The sequence below is a fragment of the Etheostoma spectabile genome, chromosome 12 (assembly GCF_008692095.1).
Source record: "Etheostoma spectabile isolate EspeVRDwgs_2016 chromosome 12, UIUC_Espe_1.0, whole genome shotgun sequence".
In the NCBI taxonomy this organism is placed as follows: Eukaryota; Metazoa; Chordata; class Actinopteri; order Perciformes; family Percidae; genus Etheostoma; species Etheostoma spectabile.
In genome coordinates, this window is record NC_045744.1 from 6,444,557 (window position 1) to 6,463,576 (window position 19,020).

Sequence of the window (19,020 nt, forward strand, 5' to 3'; positions counted from 1 at the left end):
TTAAACTTATACAATTTTTGGTTTGCATGGAAGTTCTGTACCTATTTTTTTTTATATTACAGTATTCAGTCAGCAACAAATTGTGCACTGCCCCACAAAGTTTTCCAGACAGAAAATGACAACAACCTCACAGTAGCTGACAGGAAGGTAACACCCCCTAACACTGTTTACCTGCCCTCTGCCAACAGCCCAGAGCATGATGGGAAACAGAACTGACAAGTGAGGCCAATCAGTAAGTAGGAGGAATCAAGCAAAAGTTCTTGTGTCTCTGTTTGAGAGTTGATCTCTGTCAGTTGCTGAGGCTCCTCTTGATGGTCTATCATGTCGAAACTGTGTTTAATTGGACTAAATTAGTCAGCTCAAGAGCTTATTGTGCAAAATGCTAATTGGCCAGCAGAACAGGGTGACAGAGGTAGAACTGAAGTGACAGCTTGTGTTAGCCTGTTTTGACGGCATAGGAAGCTCAGCGTAGAGGGGAATGGACACAGATTTGGATTGTTACAATAATCTTGATCGCTATAAATATGGATGAATCAACGAATTGGTGCAAGCAACACAGTAGCGGCAGCTATGTATATGAGCTTCCACTGAACAGGGCCCTCCTCTGACAACAACATGCATTTTCAACTCGTTAAACGTTTTTTAAATTCACGTACCGGTACCCTGTCTCTATCTTGCCGGTAGCTTGCTCGCCCTTTTAGCTGCTAGCTGCCGTCCGTGATAAGTGTGTTCAGTCAGGCTTGTGTGCTAATCATCACGCAGCAGTTCTGTGTGTATTTGTAGCCCATCCATTTTGTGTGTGAACGATTTGGTGTTGGTGAGTAGGAGGCTTGTCAATTTGTGTGGTAGTTCCCTTAGCCAAGCTAGCAGCATCCTTGCTTCTCGGAGCGATCTGCAGACTGTTTACCCTGTCCTGCTACACTGGGACAGCGCAAGACTACAGCTAGCGTTCTCTAACGCTATCACTGTGCAAACCATATACATCATTTGGCCCGTTTCCATGTAGTTACATAGTCTTTGATATGTTCATAACCACTACAGTGCTCAAGTACCTGTTTTTGAGGGGGAACAAACTTCAAGCTTTTGTCGCAAAGGCATGACCTGTCCTCTGGAGGACATAGCCAGACCACAAGGTGCTCACTGGATTGTTTTCAGGAGCGGGAGGCGACGAAGGCGGGGAGAAACCAGGAACAAGGATGGCGTTTGGGCCTGCTAGCGCGGCTGAAGGAACTACTACATAAATCAACACTGCCAAGCCTCCCACTCACCAACACTAGATCTATCACACACAAAATGGATGAGCTACAAATACACACAGAACTGCTGTTGTGTTATGATTTTCACAGAAGCATAGACTGAACACACTTATCACAGACGACCGCTAGCAGCTAGGGGCTAGGAGCTAACAGGACGAGCAAGCTACTGGAAGGAAAAAGACAGGGTGCCGGTAGGTGAATTTAAACACTGTCTGAGTTGAAAAAACGCACATTGTTGTCACCTAAAGGCATGTTGCACAGACATTTTAATTGCATTTTGTGTCTGTTAAGAGCCACAAAAGCACTCTAAACCTTGCCCCGACAACTGCCATTTTAGCTCAATGGAAGCTCCTACACGTATCTGTAACTACTCCGTGTTGCCTGCACCGATTCGGGTCGGAAATGTTTCAGTCGAAAGTACACGCATATTTATAGCAAATCAAGATTAACGTAAAAGTTGGCCGGAATTCTCCTTTAACAGGAGACCTTGGTCCCCCCTTCCTTTTACCCTACACCTTACCCAATTGTTCATCTTTGAAAAGCTATTTCCAGTGCCTCCCTCCTCCTAGTTCAAGCTTGTCACTCTGATCCCACGGCTGAAAAGAAGGTAAGACAATCTGTGAGGGGGGGGGGGGTTGCTTCACTGCTATCACCCAGCTACAGCACAGGTTGACTTCACAGAAGATCTTTCAGAAAATGCAGTAATGAATCTTAAGGCTCATTTTACGCTGTGTGACGCAATTGTAGCTCATCTCTGAATGTGAGAATTTGTGTTAGATTTACTCTTTCCTGAGGCAAGAAATTTGTGTGTGTGTGTGTGTTTGTGTGTGAGGATGCTTTGTTGTGGACTTAGCCAAGCCAGTGGGACAGAAGCGCTGATGTGTGCTACCGATTAAAATAGCCCAGACAGACAGCTGAGCAGCTGTGACCTGAGGTCCCCGGAACTCTCAGTTACACTCACTGACCACACTGCTCCTTGCAATGTGTGTGTGTCTGTGCCTACAGTAGGATACACTGAATCATCCATACCCATTTTCCCATTACACCGTCTTTATAAAGTTTCTCTAAAGAGAGAAAGCTCAGTTAAAAGTCATTTTTAGACTACTTCTCCTTCAGTGTCTGAGTGTGCTCCCATTATTGTCTATATTTTAAAGTCATTCATGGCTTTCTGCGTCAGTCAGCGGAGGTTATTAAAGGACGACAGGCAGCTTTGGTTTTGTCAGGCAGGGACAATGCAGTCCAATTACAGCTCAGGCAAAGAGAAGGCACAATATCCTTGGACTGAGCACTCTCTCAGCTCTCGTCTGCAGCCAGCCAGACACTCAGTTTCACAGCAACAAGCATGAAATAGACTCCAAGGATCAAATACAGACTGCGTGCAATTGGAAGTGTACAACTGTGCGAGAGGGTGTGCCAATGAGATCACTGGTTTGTGTTTGTGATGATTTTTGTGTTCATAAAAAGTGCATGTGTGTGTGTTGGTGTGTGAGTGTTTGTGTGTGTAAGAGAGAGAGAGAGTAAGAAGGAGCTCATGGACATTGTGTGCTTTAGCCAGAAGAGTGCTATTAGTTATGTGCTGCCAGGCTGATGGCTAAAACAGTGGGAGGTGTGGTGAGACTTGGAGGGCCACTGTCGCCTGATACGTTGCCATCAAATGCTTTTATAATCACTGTGGAAGAAAAAAGAACAGTGTTGCCCTGAAGACAAATTATAAACATTACTTTATTTCAGTACCATTGCATGTCTTTAGGACGTATCTGGCATTGTTTATGACATAAACCTGATTTAGGCCATCACCTCACTCTGTTTGAATCTCATTGTGGGCATTCTAGCTGTTTGTGTGTCAATCCACAAGTATGTGTCTGTTCTCACCAACAGTGGCTCCCTTCATGCTTGCTTTGCGTCCTATGGTAGCTAAGCTAGGCTAACACTGTTGCTAACATTGCAGCTGACAGCACAGACTAATTCCGGGCAATTATAGCCCACGAATAGGCAAGGTTTCCCATGCAGGAGCAACCAAAGGGTCAGACACACATCAGCTGAGGCAGCAAACTTGTCACTGTCAACGCCGCTGTCATCACGACTGACCGTCCTTTCGAGCAGCAAACTTTTTCACGTCTTCTGCACTCTCACACTCCCCTCTGCCTCTATTCCTGGTGCAAACACGGACTGATATGTTTAGCCAGAGCGCTTCCTGGACACAAATAGAGAAGGTCAGACTGAGAAGGTTCTCCCTGCCTCTGCCCTCATAACTCACAGTCCAGTATGGTCAGTAAAACAGTGATGTGTTTTTAGGGACAGGAAGTAAGCCAGTGCAATGTAATCATCGTTACAGAGTCTTCTCGGTTTGAAGAGGTTCAACACTTTGGGAAAATATCACTTTTATCACTCACTTTTTTTGGGAAGTGTTATAGCATATAGATTAAAGCAGAGAGAAACAGATGGCTGGCTCTTTCTAGTTCAAAAATACACTTTCTAGCACCTCTAATGCTCGTATAGCCTACTAATATTGTTTCTTTAATCCATACACAAATATCCACCAGTATGTAAAAAAATAACAACAATAACATATTTAGTGATTTTACAGGGCGTTACATGCTGTAATTATTATTTCTTGGCTGGGCGCAAGTGATTTCCTGGAGTCTTATGTCTCAAATGAGTTACAATGCGTTATGCATTAGAGGTGCTACTAGGTAATTATTGTCAAGAAAGCAAATTAAGTGTACATTTCAAATTCGGTGAAATTCTTCTTTTAAAAGGCTCAGAAAGTATCACTGGATGTGCATAATGTGGCCACCTCACTGTTTAATATTCCACTTGGAGGACAGGGGCTTTTTAGTGATTTCAGCATGAAATATTTAACAGCCTGCACACCTAGACCTGTCAATCAAGCAGTCTGTACAAGCCCACACAGTCATAAAAGAGGAACACAGTGCCATAGGTGTGTAGGATATTTCCCCAGCAAAACTCAGATTTTTATAAATGTCTATTGTGACGGCTACTCTTTAAGGAGAGGCGGAGGAGCTTTGATAGAGCTCAGCCGCACTGTATCATACTGATACAAAAGAGATGAAATGAGACACAAAATAAATGGAGAGTGACTTAAAATATGTACATTTATACACATGCGAGGGAAAAGGGCTGTAAGTGATCCGTGGGTGCAATGAACGACAGTCATGAACAAAACATACATGGAGAAAATCATATGAACTAAACACATGTGGTTACAGAACATAAGATTTGACACATTACAACTGCTAATACCTTACAGAGCTGCAGTCATCTCCATTCGTCATTTACTGCCACGCTTTAATGTATAATTACCATAATACGTCACCTTTTAGGCAGAGTCAACGGTGAGTTACTTTTCAGTCAGGAGGGAAGAGTGATTCTACACACGCCTGTGTATGGAAGAGGAATTTTACTGCACATTGACCCATGTAGTGATAGACATAATCGCTTAGATACTGTATCTGTGTAGTTTAGGCATGTCAGGTTTGTACTGTTCTGCATTGCATTGACCTGCCTTATCTCATTCACACAGGTACTCTACTGTACAGTCATACACCATTCATTCTAGACAAGAGAAAAACAGTCATAGAGGAGCCATTCTAATAGTCAACAGCTTTTTTCCAACTTCCCTTTTGCTCCATCCCATGAGGAATCATTTAAAACAAAGAAGGATGATTCTGTCGGAACTCACAAGGAATGGTCTGCTAACAGTGAGTGAAGAACATTGAGCTCTTTGGCAAAATATGTAAATCCACAAGGGGACACAGTGGCTACCACATACTGGACATAGATGCACCCAACTTTGTAAAACGATTGTACGTGTGTCTTTTTTGCGAGCGTGTGTAATTTGTTTTAACTGCATGGTTGGATCTGCAACCAGCCTTCCTCTTGTTTCAGTTCCAAACCATCCTTTGAGAGGGAATTAATACCTGATGTTACACCATCAAGAGATGTATGGAAAAGGCAATGTGCACATTTTTGTGCTTTCCGAAGAGGGCCTGACTATAGCAATTTTAGGTTATTCATGCAGTTATGTGCATTCAAAGCAAACACACAACTGGTGCACATACATGAAATCCATAATGGCTCACAGTACCAGATTCATCCAATAGAGCACTTTGGGATGTGTGGAACGGGAGATTCGCATCATGGATGTGCAGCGACAAATCTCGGCAACTTGTGATGCCATCATGTCACTAGACCAAACTCCGAGGAATGCTTCCAGACCTTGTTGAATCTATGCCACGAAGAATTGAGCAGTTCTGAAGCAAAAGGGGGTCCACAACCCGTTACTAGCATGGGGTACCTAATAAGTGCCGGTGAGTGTATATGTCACCTTTTAGGCAGAGTCAACGGTGAGTTACTTTTCAGTCAGGAGAGGAAGAGTAGTCTACAACACAGCCTTGTTATTGGAAGAGGAATTTTACTGCACATTGACCCATGTAAGTGTATAGACCTAATCAGCTTAGATACTGTATCTGTGTAGCTTTTAGGCATGATCAGGTTTGATACTGTATCTGCATTGCATTGACCATGCCTTCATTCTCATTCACACAGGTACTCTACTGTACCAGTACATAAACCATTCACTTCTAGACAAGAGAGAAAACAGGTATATAGAGGAAGCCATTCTAATAGTCACACAGCTTTTTTTCCAACTTCCCTTTTGCTCCATCCCCATGAGGAATCATTTAAAACAAAGAAGGATGTATTCTGTCGGAACTCCAAGGAATGGTCTGCTTAACAGTGAGTGAAGAGACATTAGAGCTCTTTGGCAAAATGTATGATAAATCCACAAAGAGGGACACAGTGGCTACCACTATACTGGACAATAGATGCACCCAACTTTGTAAAACCGATTGTACGTGTGTCTTTTTTGCGAGCGTGTGTTAATTTGTATTTTAATCTGCATGTGTTGGATCTGCAACCCAGCCTTCCTCTTGTTTTCAAGTTCCAAACCATCCTTTGAGAGAGGAAGTTAATACCTGATGTTACACCATCAGAGAGATGTAATGGAAAAGGCAATGTGCACATTTTTTGTGCTTTCCGAAGAAGGGCCTGACTATAGCAATTTTTAGGTTATTCATGCATTATTGTGCAATTCAATGAGCAAACACACAAAACTGGATGCACAATAAACATTAGTAAAATCAACAATGTACAGGCTACATCCAAAATGGATCCATTTATGTCAATGGCTTGAGTTGAAAAAATGACGTGAATTCCTGCTTTATTGCTTACAGAAATTAAATCTCTATAGTTTGTTTTGCATCGTTATATATGTTGCAGACAAGCACAGTCTGTTCGTAGCTAAGGGGAAAAAACCCATTCAGTTAAATCAGTTAAGAGCTTTTTGTTGAATCAGAACCTTATACGCTCTATCAAATCTTTCCACCTATATACAGATACATACTATACACACCTAGTTTGTCTGCACAATGTGTTCAGCCGTGCAAGTGTGCCCGCCCGTGCTCTACCTGTGAACTCATTACATTTTAATCCCCCGCCAAGGTACACAGTCATTCGAGTATATCAAATCTGCTGTTCTGGGCCAGGCACCTGGGATTGATCTATCAATCTATCATGCATTCCTTAATCCTCGAAAAAGAAAATGAGTTGAGTTTTCAAATGAGCTGAATTCTTCTGCCTGGCTGGCGAATGGTGCAGTGGCCGTGAGGAGTTTTTTTGTTTTTTTTTAAGCCAGAAAGGAACAAGTAAAAATCCAACACCAGAACAACGAAGATGGCTGTATTTTTACTGTAACGTTACATGAGAAACTAAATATGAGTCTGTATATGTGTAAGCACTTTTAAGTAAAAACAGAATGATGCAGTCTCTTTCTGAACCACAAAGGGTGTGATTGTGTGAGTGGTGGGGCTGTATTGGCGTCTTTATACACAAACGTCTAGCCCCAACAGCCCAGAAGAAGCAGCTGGCCTAATCTTCGTAGATGAGCGTGCATGAGATTAGCTTGTGCGCACACCCACATTGGTGCAGGACTACAAGTTGCTGCAAGAGGTCCCTGTCTACAGCCTCCTACAACGTTGTCCTCTTCTCTTCCACACCTTGTCTTGCTTTCCATTTTTCCATCATTACCATCCTTACAAGTACATTGAGGACAGGAGTAAGGATACTATGCGTTTTATGTATATGATATGAGGGTCTCTGTGCATGTGTGTGGTTCCTAAAGGGGGCAGGGGGCGGCGGTGGATTCACAGAGGGCGCTGGCATCAGAACAGGGTCCACTGCAAGCAAAACGCAGCCAAGAGCAGCGCCAGGCTCCAGGGCCGTGCCCAGCAGGCAGACGCCGAGCCCCCTATCACCTTTACCGAGGGGGGCTTGGAAGGGTTGTCACGTGGACTGCCACCTCCAGGCTGTCTCTCAATGGGCTTTCCTTCACTGGAAGCTTCTGTATGTGCTGTGAGAAACAGAAACAGATAGAAAGAGAGAAACAAGAGGAGAGAAACAGACACAGATAAATGGTTTGGCTCATTGCTGTAATCATGGTAATCTGCTTTAATGTTCCGAGTCCTTTGGGCTTGTAAAATTGTACATAAGGGGCTCATCATCATCCAATCACCGTTCCCATCATCTCCTTCCAGGGGTTTTCAAAAATAATCAGACATAGAAATTATGTCTGATTATGTCTGTTACAGATTAAAAATGAGTTCATATCTACATCAGAAGAAGCACAGCTGGGGGTGTTTCAGTTGAAAGCAGCAATTATTTATTTCAATGAGTGCTTTAAAATTAGAATTAATGCATTTAAATGCAATGCTACTGTATTACTGTTCAGCTACAAACTCACTTTTAAATCCTTTTGTCTAAGCTACATGCAACAAACCCGTGCCACTATACACTTTCTTATCTCTTGTGACACGAAAATATAAAAACTGAACTCCCATTTTGTCATCTCCCCACATATCGTGATGGAGGACTGACTGGGTGTCTAATCTCCAGCAGCAGATGAAGGACAGCCCTAACTGCGTCATTACAGCCAATCGGAGATAAATCAGGGCAATGAGGGTAGGGTAGACATTAAGCACCCATTTTATCACAGTCCCCTGCAAACACACATATAAAGTTACACACACAACCACTTTTCTGCTGACATCGGTGAAATCCCAGCTTCCCTCAAAGAGGACTTCACTCATGTCTCTACCCCTCGCTGTTCTTACAGTCTTACTCAAACTTCATCATCACCCTGGCTCATCTCTTTCCTCCCTTCATCTCACTTCTCTCTGGGATGCGACCGTGTGTTCAAAAAATCAAAAGGAAATAATTCCTTCTGCTCATTACCCATCCATCTTTCCAGTCCCCTTCACGGATCCCAGATGGATCCAACCCAGCCCAAGCTACGTACATCAATTAAACAGATTAAAACCCTCAGCACAGCGGAGTGCACCACACGCTCTCAGTCACTAAGACCTTAAAGGTGTCACACATTTAGTATGGGCCCATGTGCAGGAGTTGGGGGCTCTGCACACCTTGTCTGAGTTCCTAGAGAGGGACAGGGTTAAATCAATGGGGCCGGATCCCAATGGATACAGAAAAAAAACCAATAGAGACAGGGTTGAAGGATAGAATGACTGTGTGTTGTGATAAGTACTGACAGTACCAAAGCCCAGTGTCAAAATGTCTTGTTAAGATGTCTCTGTCACAAAAAACGTCCAAGTCTGCAAAGATTCCCACCAGTGTGTGTAAACTGATCTGTCTAGCATTCAGTTGTCTAAGTAAAGACAGTTGTAGCCTTCCCTGTGTGGGGACTTGCCTGTCAAGCAGAGACAAAAGATATTTCATCCATATGTGAAAATGTATAGCAACACCTTTAATTTCCTAACTGAATCACTTCTTTGCCGATATAAAAGAAGACAACGTATAGCTCTTTTAACCCTTAATTTTTCAACACTACGGAACACTAACTCATTGACTTTAGTTTTAAAGGTTTTTTTTTGGAATTTCTGGTCAATAAACCTCATCTGTAGGAAATTATACCTAATGTTTGAGTTAGAAAAGCAGAAATTAGAAATTATTTTTGACTAAAATTAAAGGAATGGATGTTGATGGATAATCACAGACTGGAAAATGTCAACTTTTACTCAATACTATTTCAAAACTACTTCAATGTTTTTTTCTCCAAATGTTATAAAATTGATTAAGCACCCCAAAATTAATGAAAGTAGAGATTTGAACTTGCCCAAGAGCGTTGTTTGGAATCAATCATGTTATTTTGGTAGTTAAAACGAAAATTGATGTAGGAAAACAGGTAAATTTGACCCGAGGACAACATGAGGGTTAAAGCTGTCATCCAATACGATTTTCTTTTTCTTTGACACCTTCCATGATCAAATGTGTTTCGTTTTTAAGAATGTATTCTTTTGTAAAACTGAGAATGCATATCAACCCATCCCTACTTTACACTTGGGTTTGTATGTGTGCATGTGTATTCATGTGTGAATAGGGCTAGGCAGGGATCTAGAGAGAGTTGTGTTTTCCGTGCCAATGGTTTTTGTTGTTCCAGTAGACAATAGACAAAGACATCATTTATCCCAAATCAGATTGCTGTTATTGTTTCAATGGAAATGGGCTGCATCTCATCAGGGAGATGTCAGAAAACAGCATTTGGGCCAACACAACACTAACACTACTCATAACTGGCTAATCAATGGAGTAGGCCCTGCCAGAACAACCAATAACGACAGACGACAGCACTGCTAACTTGTTAAAGGGTGTTTTATTCATATATATATATATATTATATATATATAGAATGCCACCAGCTGGGAGGGGCATAAAAGAGAAGAAATGAAAGAGATAGTTGAGTCATTTAGCTTATGTATTATTACCTTTTAAATGCCTATTCCTTTATTTATAAACCACAGCTCACAGAACACTACACATAACCATAATTCACCAGGATGAGACCTTGAAAGAGACCCTGACGATGTACAAGGGATAATGCATCCCAACCAGCATCCCCCTCACAATGAGATGGAGGACATGGCAGGGACAATTCCACTTGAACTCTCCTCCTACCCTGCTGTTGTGACCTGGACCCCAAGAAGTGTCCACAATTTGATAGATGGATGAATGTTGCAGTGGTACTGTGATAGATTTGTTTGACATCCTGTATGTCTTACACTAAGAATGAGGATTAGACTTATAAATAGATTTAAACCATTCTTAAAGCCGACATTGTTGGCAAGATTGTCAGTAGTTTGAGGTCTTGTAAGCAGATGGACTGTTGTTAAATAGGGACAGCTGGGTGCTCCATGACAGAGCTCTGCCCTGCCATTGACAGATGCCGTAAAGTTTAAGATGCAAGTATGGGTTTATGCTAATTTAGCATGTAATGCAATAATGCACTTTAACGTGGAGACTACTTTTAAGGAACACAATATCTTTAAACAATTCTCCAGATGTTGTTTGTCCCAACATGTGGGAAAACCCTCAAACCATTTTTAGGTCAAGAAAAAAAACTTAAATGTCCACACGGAGGTCATACACTTGATAAAGGACAATATTTGTAAGAATATTTTGTAAGAAAGAGCTTTAAAAGGCAACTCCTGAATACTTTCAGAAAGTTACAATGGCAGCACTGAAGCCGACTCGCTAATACCCAATGATACAGTATATGTATATATATATATATATATATATATATATATATATACATATACACACACACACACACACACACACACACACACACATTCACTGACATGGCATATGCCCGGTCTCTTTATTATTTGAGATCTAGAAAAAATATTATAAATTGCGATAAGTGTGGAAGTTATGCGATTTTAAAATCATCATCACATAATATGGATGTGCTTATCACCGTTTTTAACCATATCAACCAGCAAAAGTTGTAAAAAAATTAAATTGTTAAAAACCACAAAACAGAAAAAGTAGTAGCATTACAAACTTGAGAAAAATAATATTGCATTGTATTAAGTCCATAAAAGCAAGCAACAACTTGAGGTACAAAGAAATGAGAAAACTAGGAGGGCAGGAGGATAATGGAATGTGATGTTGCTGTCATAATGAGACAATGTTAGCACATAAGCCGTGCTTCATAAGCTGGCTCATGTGTAAATCCCCCAAATATGGTGAGGGAAAAAAAAGGGAGAACAAGCAAGACAGAAAAACAGAGTGCGGGCGGGAGTGAAAAATGACTGAGATTGTTAGAAGAGGAAGGAAACGATTGGCTTTTCAGTATGAGGATGAAGATCCATCGTCACTTTTATCAAAACAGATGGAGTCCATCACCGCGGGCGACTTCAAGGCTATGCGATGGCATGTCGACATGCTTCTCCCATTACAACACCAGTCATTGACATATGTTCCCCACCCGTAAAAGACAAATGTGATTTGATTGGTAAAAAGCTTTATAACAGGCGACAAACAGCGACAGAGAAAAACAGGGTAACAGAAACCCGAGAGACAAATAGAACTGGAGTGCTAAGAGGTCTGAACAAGACCCCAGACCTTTATGTCTGGGAAGAACTGTGTAATGTGTATTTATGTGTGTTTGTGAAGTCAAATACTAGCACAAATAATGGGTCGTGGTAGCTTTTATTTGTCATCAAAGCCTGCAGTGGACATAGTCACGGAGAGGGAGAGGATGGGGGGGGGATCATGTCACTTTTTACATCTGCACATCCAACACTCTGATATATAGTAACTACACAGCTCACTCCCAGCCTGCAGGTTGTTAAAGAGGGCTCTCCTGTCTTCTGCCACCTTGTTGAACTCTGTGTTGGCTAAGTGTGTGAGAAATTGTTCATAGTGTCCTTTGCCACTAATGCCTCTCCAGATGGGCAGATTGTGTGTTTCGAGGAGCAACAACAGCTGCTTCTAAAAAGCCCGGCCACAGCCCTGAAGAAGAGGTGGACCTCGGGCTCTAGCCAAGAGGAAGGAGGTGATGGGCGGGGAGGGAGGGAGGGAGAGAGGAAGGGAGGAGTAAGGGTTAGAAGGTGAGTGGGAGGAATGATAAACGTCTTGGCCATCATTCTTTGTAACCATTCTGAGGGACAGAGAAATTTGCAGGATGGTTCTTTGGACAACCGTGTTCATGTTTTTTTGCTTCTACTTTTGCCCCTCTCTGTCTCTTTCCTTCTCTCTTCTCATCTGTGTTTCTTTTGGTTAGCCAGCACCTAGCCACTGCTGCCTCACATATTAAATCCTCAAACCTATGCAAAGGGAAGAAGCAAACTGCTCTCAAACAAACCTTCCTGTGTTGTCAACTGATAACATTTGATCTCCCCTTTCCACAGTGCGTCACGCATACTGTACTGTAGACGATAATACACAAAGAGACATGCACACAACATACATGCACGCACAAAAGCATGCTCATACATTCATCCAGAGAAGCAGTACTAGGGCAACGGGGACAAACCCAATGAGTCAACCTCGGAAACTATAAACCACATGTGTTGTGCATGACTGTGTGTGTGTATGGTGTGTTGTGCAAGCTTGCATGGGACTCTTGACTGAACACTAGATGCAGAGCTGTAATCCAGGGAGGAATGGTGCTACTGTATACTGGGGCTTAGCAAGTTGCCACAATTTACGCTATCAAGATAACAAGGCAGCTTTTCCAGGCTCCACACGGACTTGTATCCATTACAAACATCAATGTGTGTTCAAGTCAGTTGTGTCCATTCCTTTTTTTATTTCACTGACATAAGATTGGCCCAGAATTGTGTTGTAGTGCCTTAGTTTAAATACGGTGTAACCTACTTCTGTCCAGTGTAACTTAATCCCACGCAGAAGTTACATGTGTACTGTAAATAGAAGATTTTAAGCTGTTTATCATATGCTTCAAAACACTTGTGGCAGTTTTCACTCGTCTGCCTGCGCTGTGCAATTATACACATGGTCAGAAGGTGGATGATTGATTCATGGCACATCAAGGCAGTGTGGTAGAGGTGGGTGGAGGTCAGTAACTTCCTCCGCACTCTTACTATCACCATCTTCCTCTCTCCCTGTCTTGGACCTTTAGGGTGTGCTCCTTGCTGAGCAGTTGATGGGAGACGGATGCAAGGGTGAGGGGTGGGGTTGTAAAGTAGCTCATGGGCCTGGGATTTGACAAGGCCACTTGATCTGCCTCAAGGTGATGTTTCAATAAGAGAGGTGACCTTTGACACCATTTTCTTTTTCACCACCCACACAGGCAGACATAAATGTGAGCATGGATTTACGCATGCTCATGCTGCATGCACACACACACCCTGATGACCATGTTGTTGAGAATTAGCAGTGAGACGACATGTGATTGGCAAGACACCCCTCTCCACACTGTGTGCTCGGTTCCAGTTAAAGACTTGTGAGATTGAGCAACTGTTCCTCTCCTGGGACGGCTCTGCCAAGGGGCTGAATAATGACACTGTTGATTGGCTAGATCAATCCTTATTTGCTGTAACACGATATTTATGCAATAACCAATATGTCTGTGAAGCGTGTGCGCCAGCTCACCATTTCTCAGAAAAAATTATATGTACCATTCGTCTCTCTACCATTCTGTCATTAACAGGGACAGGGCATTTGCCTCTGATCCAACCTGATGCGTGACCTTTGCCAGATATTTGCTACCTGCCATCTATCCCTTCGAGAGCCAAAGTGACCAAGTGAAGAGAGAGAAGAGACACAAATGTGGTCCACTAATCACTTTTGGTATAAGCATATATTTCAAGGATGTTTTAAAGGTCCCATGCCATGGTGCTCTTTGGATGCTTTTATATAGACCTTAGTGGTCCCCTAACACTGGATCTGAAGTCTCTTTCCCAAAACTCAGCCTTGGTGCAGAATTACAGCCACTAGAGCCAGTCCCACTATGAGCTTTCATTTAGGATGTGCCATTTCGGAGTCTGTAGCTTTTGAGGTGGGGGTGTGGTCTTGACCAACTGCCACTTTGCTCGTTTGAAAGCCATGATGTCTCTCCAACTGGGTGGGCCAAATTCTCTGGGAGGGCAAAGCAGAGAAAGGGGAGGTAACCTTGCCCCCCTAGGAGGTCATAAGGGGCAAGATTCCAGACCAGCACATCTGAGCTTTCATTTTCTCAAAGGCAGAGCGGGATACCCAGGCTCGGTTTACACCTATCGCCATTTCTAGCCACTAGGGGACCATAGGCAGGCTGGGGGAACTCATATTAATGTTAAAAAACCTCGTAATGTGAAATTTTAATGGCATAGGACCTTTAAAGTTTTGGGGTAGATTATAATCAAGAAATTTCATACACATATGCCACTTTCTGTAGCTAGACTGTGCTGGCCCCTATTTGGTTTGCAAGACTTTTAAGTTATACAATATTGATACATAGAGGACTTAAACCACGCATCCATTCAGTGACCATTCTTACTCTCTGGTTGCAAAATTATCATACACAACAAGACTTGAATGTATGAGGAGTCCCATACACGCCAAGAGGTATGCACAAGTCTCTTTTCATTCTTGGGTACAGCCAGCATTACTAGGAGACAGAGCTATCAGTCTGCCTCCGATCGGACCTTTGGACACCAATAAAAGACTGATGCTGCTCTTGGTGGCTATGGATCACGGGTGTCCTGACATTGTTTGGTACAGCTGGAGAATGCTAAAACTCTCCCTGGGTCACTGTGTGTTTCAAGGCTTCTCTTTCACCGTAATACGCCACACGCACACGCACACACACACACACACACCACACACACACACACACACACATCCAAAGACATATTCCTTCCCAAGCACTCACACGTTTCCTTATCTCTTTTCACACACACTTTCTTACAAAGAGAAGGTGGAGAGAAGGGAGGATGCATTCACACAGTTCCATTACTAGCCATCCATCTCAGGCTGTTTTGGGCTGCGACTTACTCTTTATGTGGTGCCTGTCCGGCCGGGGGTCCTCGCCCGTCAAAAATAATTCCTATTCCCTTTGTAACACACAACACCCACACAAACACCCCCACACCCCCCACACACACACAAACTCCCATCCGGGGAAATGCCCCCTGGTTTAAGGCAACCAAAGTAGGGAATCCAGGACTGGCCGGGTCTCTGGCCCCACTCAAGGGGCTAAAAAACGGGGGCACCTGGGAACCTTCCCCTACAGAAAAATAAAAAGCACCAGCGGGCAACCCCAACAGGATCAGGGGAAGGGAATCTGCCAGTGCTTTTTTCTTCTCTTTAAAATTAAATTTCTTCCCATCCCCACAAACCATACCCTGAAACAAATAGGAAAGGGGCCCTGGGAAACCAGTGACCTCCCCAGTCATGGCAGACTCTCGGATGGGGAACCCTGACGAGAAAGCACTTCTTGAGTAGAAAATTTAAAAGGCCCCAGTGCAACTCCTGTCCACAAACAGATTCACGCAAAAAAATTCCCCCCCCAGAACACAGTTTTTGTATCATCCAGTCACACACAACAACAACCCAACACACACACACCACACACACCACACACACACACCCACAACACCACATATTTGAGAAAGCGTAATAGGAAGTCAGACGCTGAAACGTGTTCTCCTGATTAACTTTTTAAAGATCCTCGCCCTCCCCTGGAATCACCCATACAGAGTCTCATGTTAAACCTTTCCTTGTTCTCCAGGTTTTTTCTCTGTGTACTGGTGGTCTTGCCAGCTTGGGAAAATTAAAAAAAGACACATTCCCCCCTTAACTTGTTTTTATGTGGGCAACTTACGGCCCGGGTGCGGGAAAAGATGCCTTGTGTGCAAATATATTAGGGTGCACCTGTTTAGTGACAAAGGAGGCCCCCCCTGCCCACTGTTTTGGAAATTTCTGTTTAGCGAGGGAGAATTTGTTTTAAGAAGAGACCTTGTTTAAAAAAAAAGACCGTAATGGGTTTAAAAATTTTGGGTATTCGGGAAAGGTTTTTAATTTTTCTCGGAGAACAATCAAACAAAAAGACGAAATGGGAGTTCAAAAATGCAACGAGTAACAAGGTGAAAATTACCATTCGGTAAATCAACAGTAATACATTCCTTTTTATGCATTTCCCCCCAAAGGGAAAACCCAAACCCCTTTTGGAAACCCTTTTAAAACTCAAACCCTAACAATTCCTGGGCCTCAGGGAAAATTTGGGCTCTTCCTATTTCTGAATCTGTCCCTCGTGGGGTCCAAATGTTTTTGACCCCTTCCCTTTTTTAAACTAAAAAGGGCACTTGTCTCTTGGGTGGGTCTGGTCTCCCCCTGGGACCTGCATTATAAACACCGTTTTTACAACTGTTTCCTTTTCGGCTCCACAGAGGGGGCAGAACCCCCGGGGCTCGCGATTCCCCCCCGAAATCCAAAAGAAAAGGAAACAATTTTTAAAAACGGGGGTAATTAGAATTTCTTTTTTAAAAAATTTTAATTGGATACCGAGCCCCCGTGTGAGACCAAAAGACTGACCAAGGGTTTTTACTTTGGGGTTTTTTGGTTTTAAGTTTTTTTCTTTTTTTGGGGAAATTTTGGTTTTTACAAAAACAAAAAAAAGGGTTTTTAAATTTTTGGGTTTAAATCCCGGGTTTTGAAAAGAATTTAAACCCCAATTTTACCCATCCATCAAAAAAAAGGGGGTAGGCCGGGGGTTTAAGGATGATTTTGAAATCATACAGATAAAAAGTCATCGGGACTGCCCTTTTGGATTTTTCCAAACGAGCTAAAAAACTATCACAGATAAACATCATTGTAGCTTAAATTTTAAATTACACGTTTTCAGGTTTTTTTTTGCAAAGTTTTTTCCGAGAAACCCAAACTGGGCCATAGTGACTTAACAAAAAAAATTTCTTTAATTGCCCCGCCATTTCATATTTTTAACATGGGGGGTAAAACACCAAAACACACGTTTTCCCTTTAGGCCCGTTTGGGGGTTTTGATGGTTAAACCCAAAATGGTCCCCAAACCCTTGATTTTGGCTTATTGGCCACTAAGCATTTGGGTTTTCCCTGAGAAAGGGTCTTTTACACAGGAACTTAAAGGGGCAAAGCAAGATTTTTAAAAAAAAAAAATTAAATTTGGGGGGGGTAAAAAAACCTTTCCCCCCCCCAAAAAAAACCCCCCAGGGGTTTTTTTCAAAAAAGGAAAAACAAAGGGGAAAGTTTTAGTCAGTGGATGGAAAATTTACTTTTAGGGGAAAAAAAACCCAAAAAAAAACATTTTAAAAGGGGGGCCCGGGTAAACTGTTTAAAAACAAGAGGGGAAAAGAAAACCCCGTCACTAATGCATTTTTTCCCCCTATCCGGGGTCCCTTAAAATTTGGGGATCCCTGCCCCAAAACCCCCACCCCCCTCCTCCCGCCCCAGGCCGATGGGGAAACCCCCTCCCCTGTCTCCCCCCCAAAACAAACCCCCAGGAGCGACCAGAAACCCCCCAGCCCCCCCTTTTGCGCAAGCTCTCTCTCTACAACCGCCACGGCCCCTCCCCCACCTACACTACAATACAGCACATCGGGGAACCCCCCATTTCCCCCGCTACCAAATTTACGGGCAGGCTACAAAAAAGAAACAGAAGAAAAATAACTTTTTAAAAGTGTCCCAAAGTTTGGGTGAACCCCGGGGGGGGCCGAAGCCCGTCAAAGCGAGAAAGGGAAAAGGGAGAAAAACAAGTTAGGGCAGGGGCCGCAGTGGGCCGAACACATTTTTTAACTGGGAGGAAAGGTCACTTGGGGGAAAAAATGCCCATCCCCCAAAAACAGAAAGGGGCCGGGCCAAACCGGGGGTTTTTCCCCGCTGGGACCCCACCCACCGCCCCAAAGGGTTTGGGTGAAAGGGAGGAGGGGAAAGGGGGTGGTGGGACAGCCAGTTTGCAACCCCGGGTAAGGAAATTTAAAAAGCCCAAAACCAAAATAACAATCTGCTTGGGAAAGAAAATAAGCTTTCACAACGCACAAAGCCCATAACATCACAACTCTTTCCTCACACGATAGGGGAAATCTAGACGGCCCAAAATTTTGGGCACCTAAAAACCCAAAAAAAAAATTTGAAGGTTTAACCTACTTTGAAGGGGTTTTTTTTCTAAATGGTTTTAAATTTGGGCCCGCCAATTTTAAAAAAATTTTAATTACAAATTATGTGCTTTCAAAAAACTTTATTTTTAAACAAAACTTTCTGGTGAATTTTTCTATGCCCGGATTTTTAAATGGGGGCACTTTCACTCCCCCTTTTTCCCCCCAAAAAATTTTCACCTCTGAGTTTTGTACCTAGGGATCTAAAAACGGAGCAGGAAAGAAAGGGGAAAAAGTTCGGTTTTTTCTTTTCTCCTTTTGTCCTTTACTTGTTTTGGGTAGGATCTAATGTTTGGCATAGGATTTTCCCCCAACTCCTACCCGGTCCCAAAGGGTTTTGAATTTTGGAATCCCCCACCCCGCCTGCTCCTTTTTTTTTTCACACCCCCACACCACAAAAACCTCTCAAACCCATTTTTCAGTGGTGAAACTCTCTGGTTCCCTGTCAAACCGCCCGCATGAGGCCCAAAATTTGGGGTTTTTAAACCCCTTGCTGAAATTCTGTCAGCCCAAACCTACCTTTTTCCCTTTTTTTGTCTTTCAGGAAAAGATTCCCTTTTTTGTTTTAAATTTTTTTTTTTTTTTTTTAAAGAAGAACAGAGGGGCTTGAGTGTGCTTCCCTAACTGGCATGAATATAGATGTGCATAGAATAAACCCCGATTTAAAGAGAATTTTTTTCCCGAAAACCACACTCATAAGTCATATCTCCTTTGCCAAATTTCACACAATCAGTGGAGAAACTTTGGGAAACCCCC

The 19,020-nt window shown here is 42.9% G+C and overlaps 1 protein-coding gene across 3 annotated transcripts in view; it reads right to left on the reverse strand.

The window, feature by feature from the left end:
• Positions 1–5,925: 5,925 nt before the first annotated feature.
• gpc5c (glypican 5c) overlaps positions 5,926–19,020 on the reverse strand; it is a 139,414-nt gene continuing 126,319 nt past the window's right edge. For all 3 annotated transcript variants that reach the window (XM_032531535.1, XM_032531534.1, XM_032531533.1), the window contains one exon: positions 5,926–7,686. In XM_032531535.1, the coding sequence (XP_032387426.1) occupies positions 7,499–7,686 (188 nt within the window). In that variant the 3' untranslated portion in view covers positions 5,926–7,498. The remainder of the gene's footprint in view (positions 7,687–19,020) is intronic.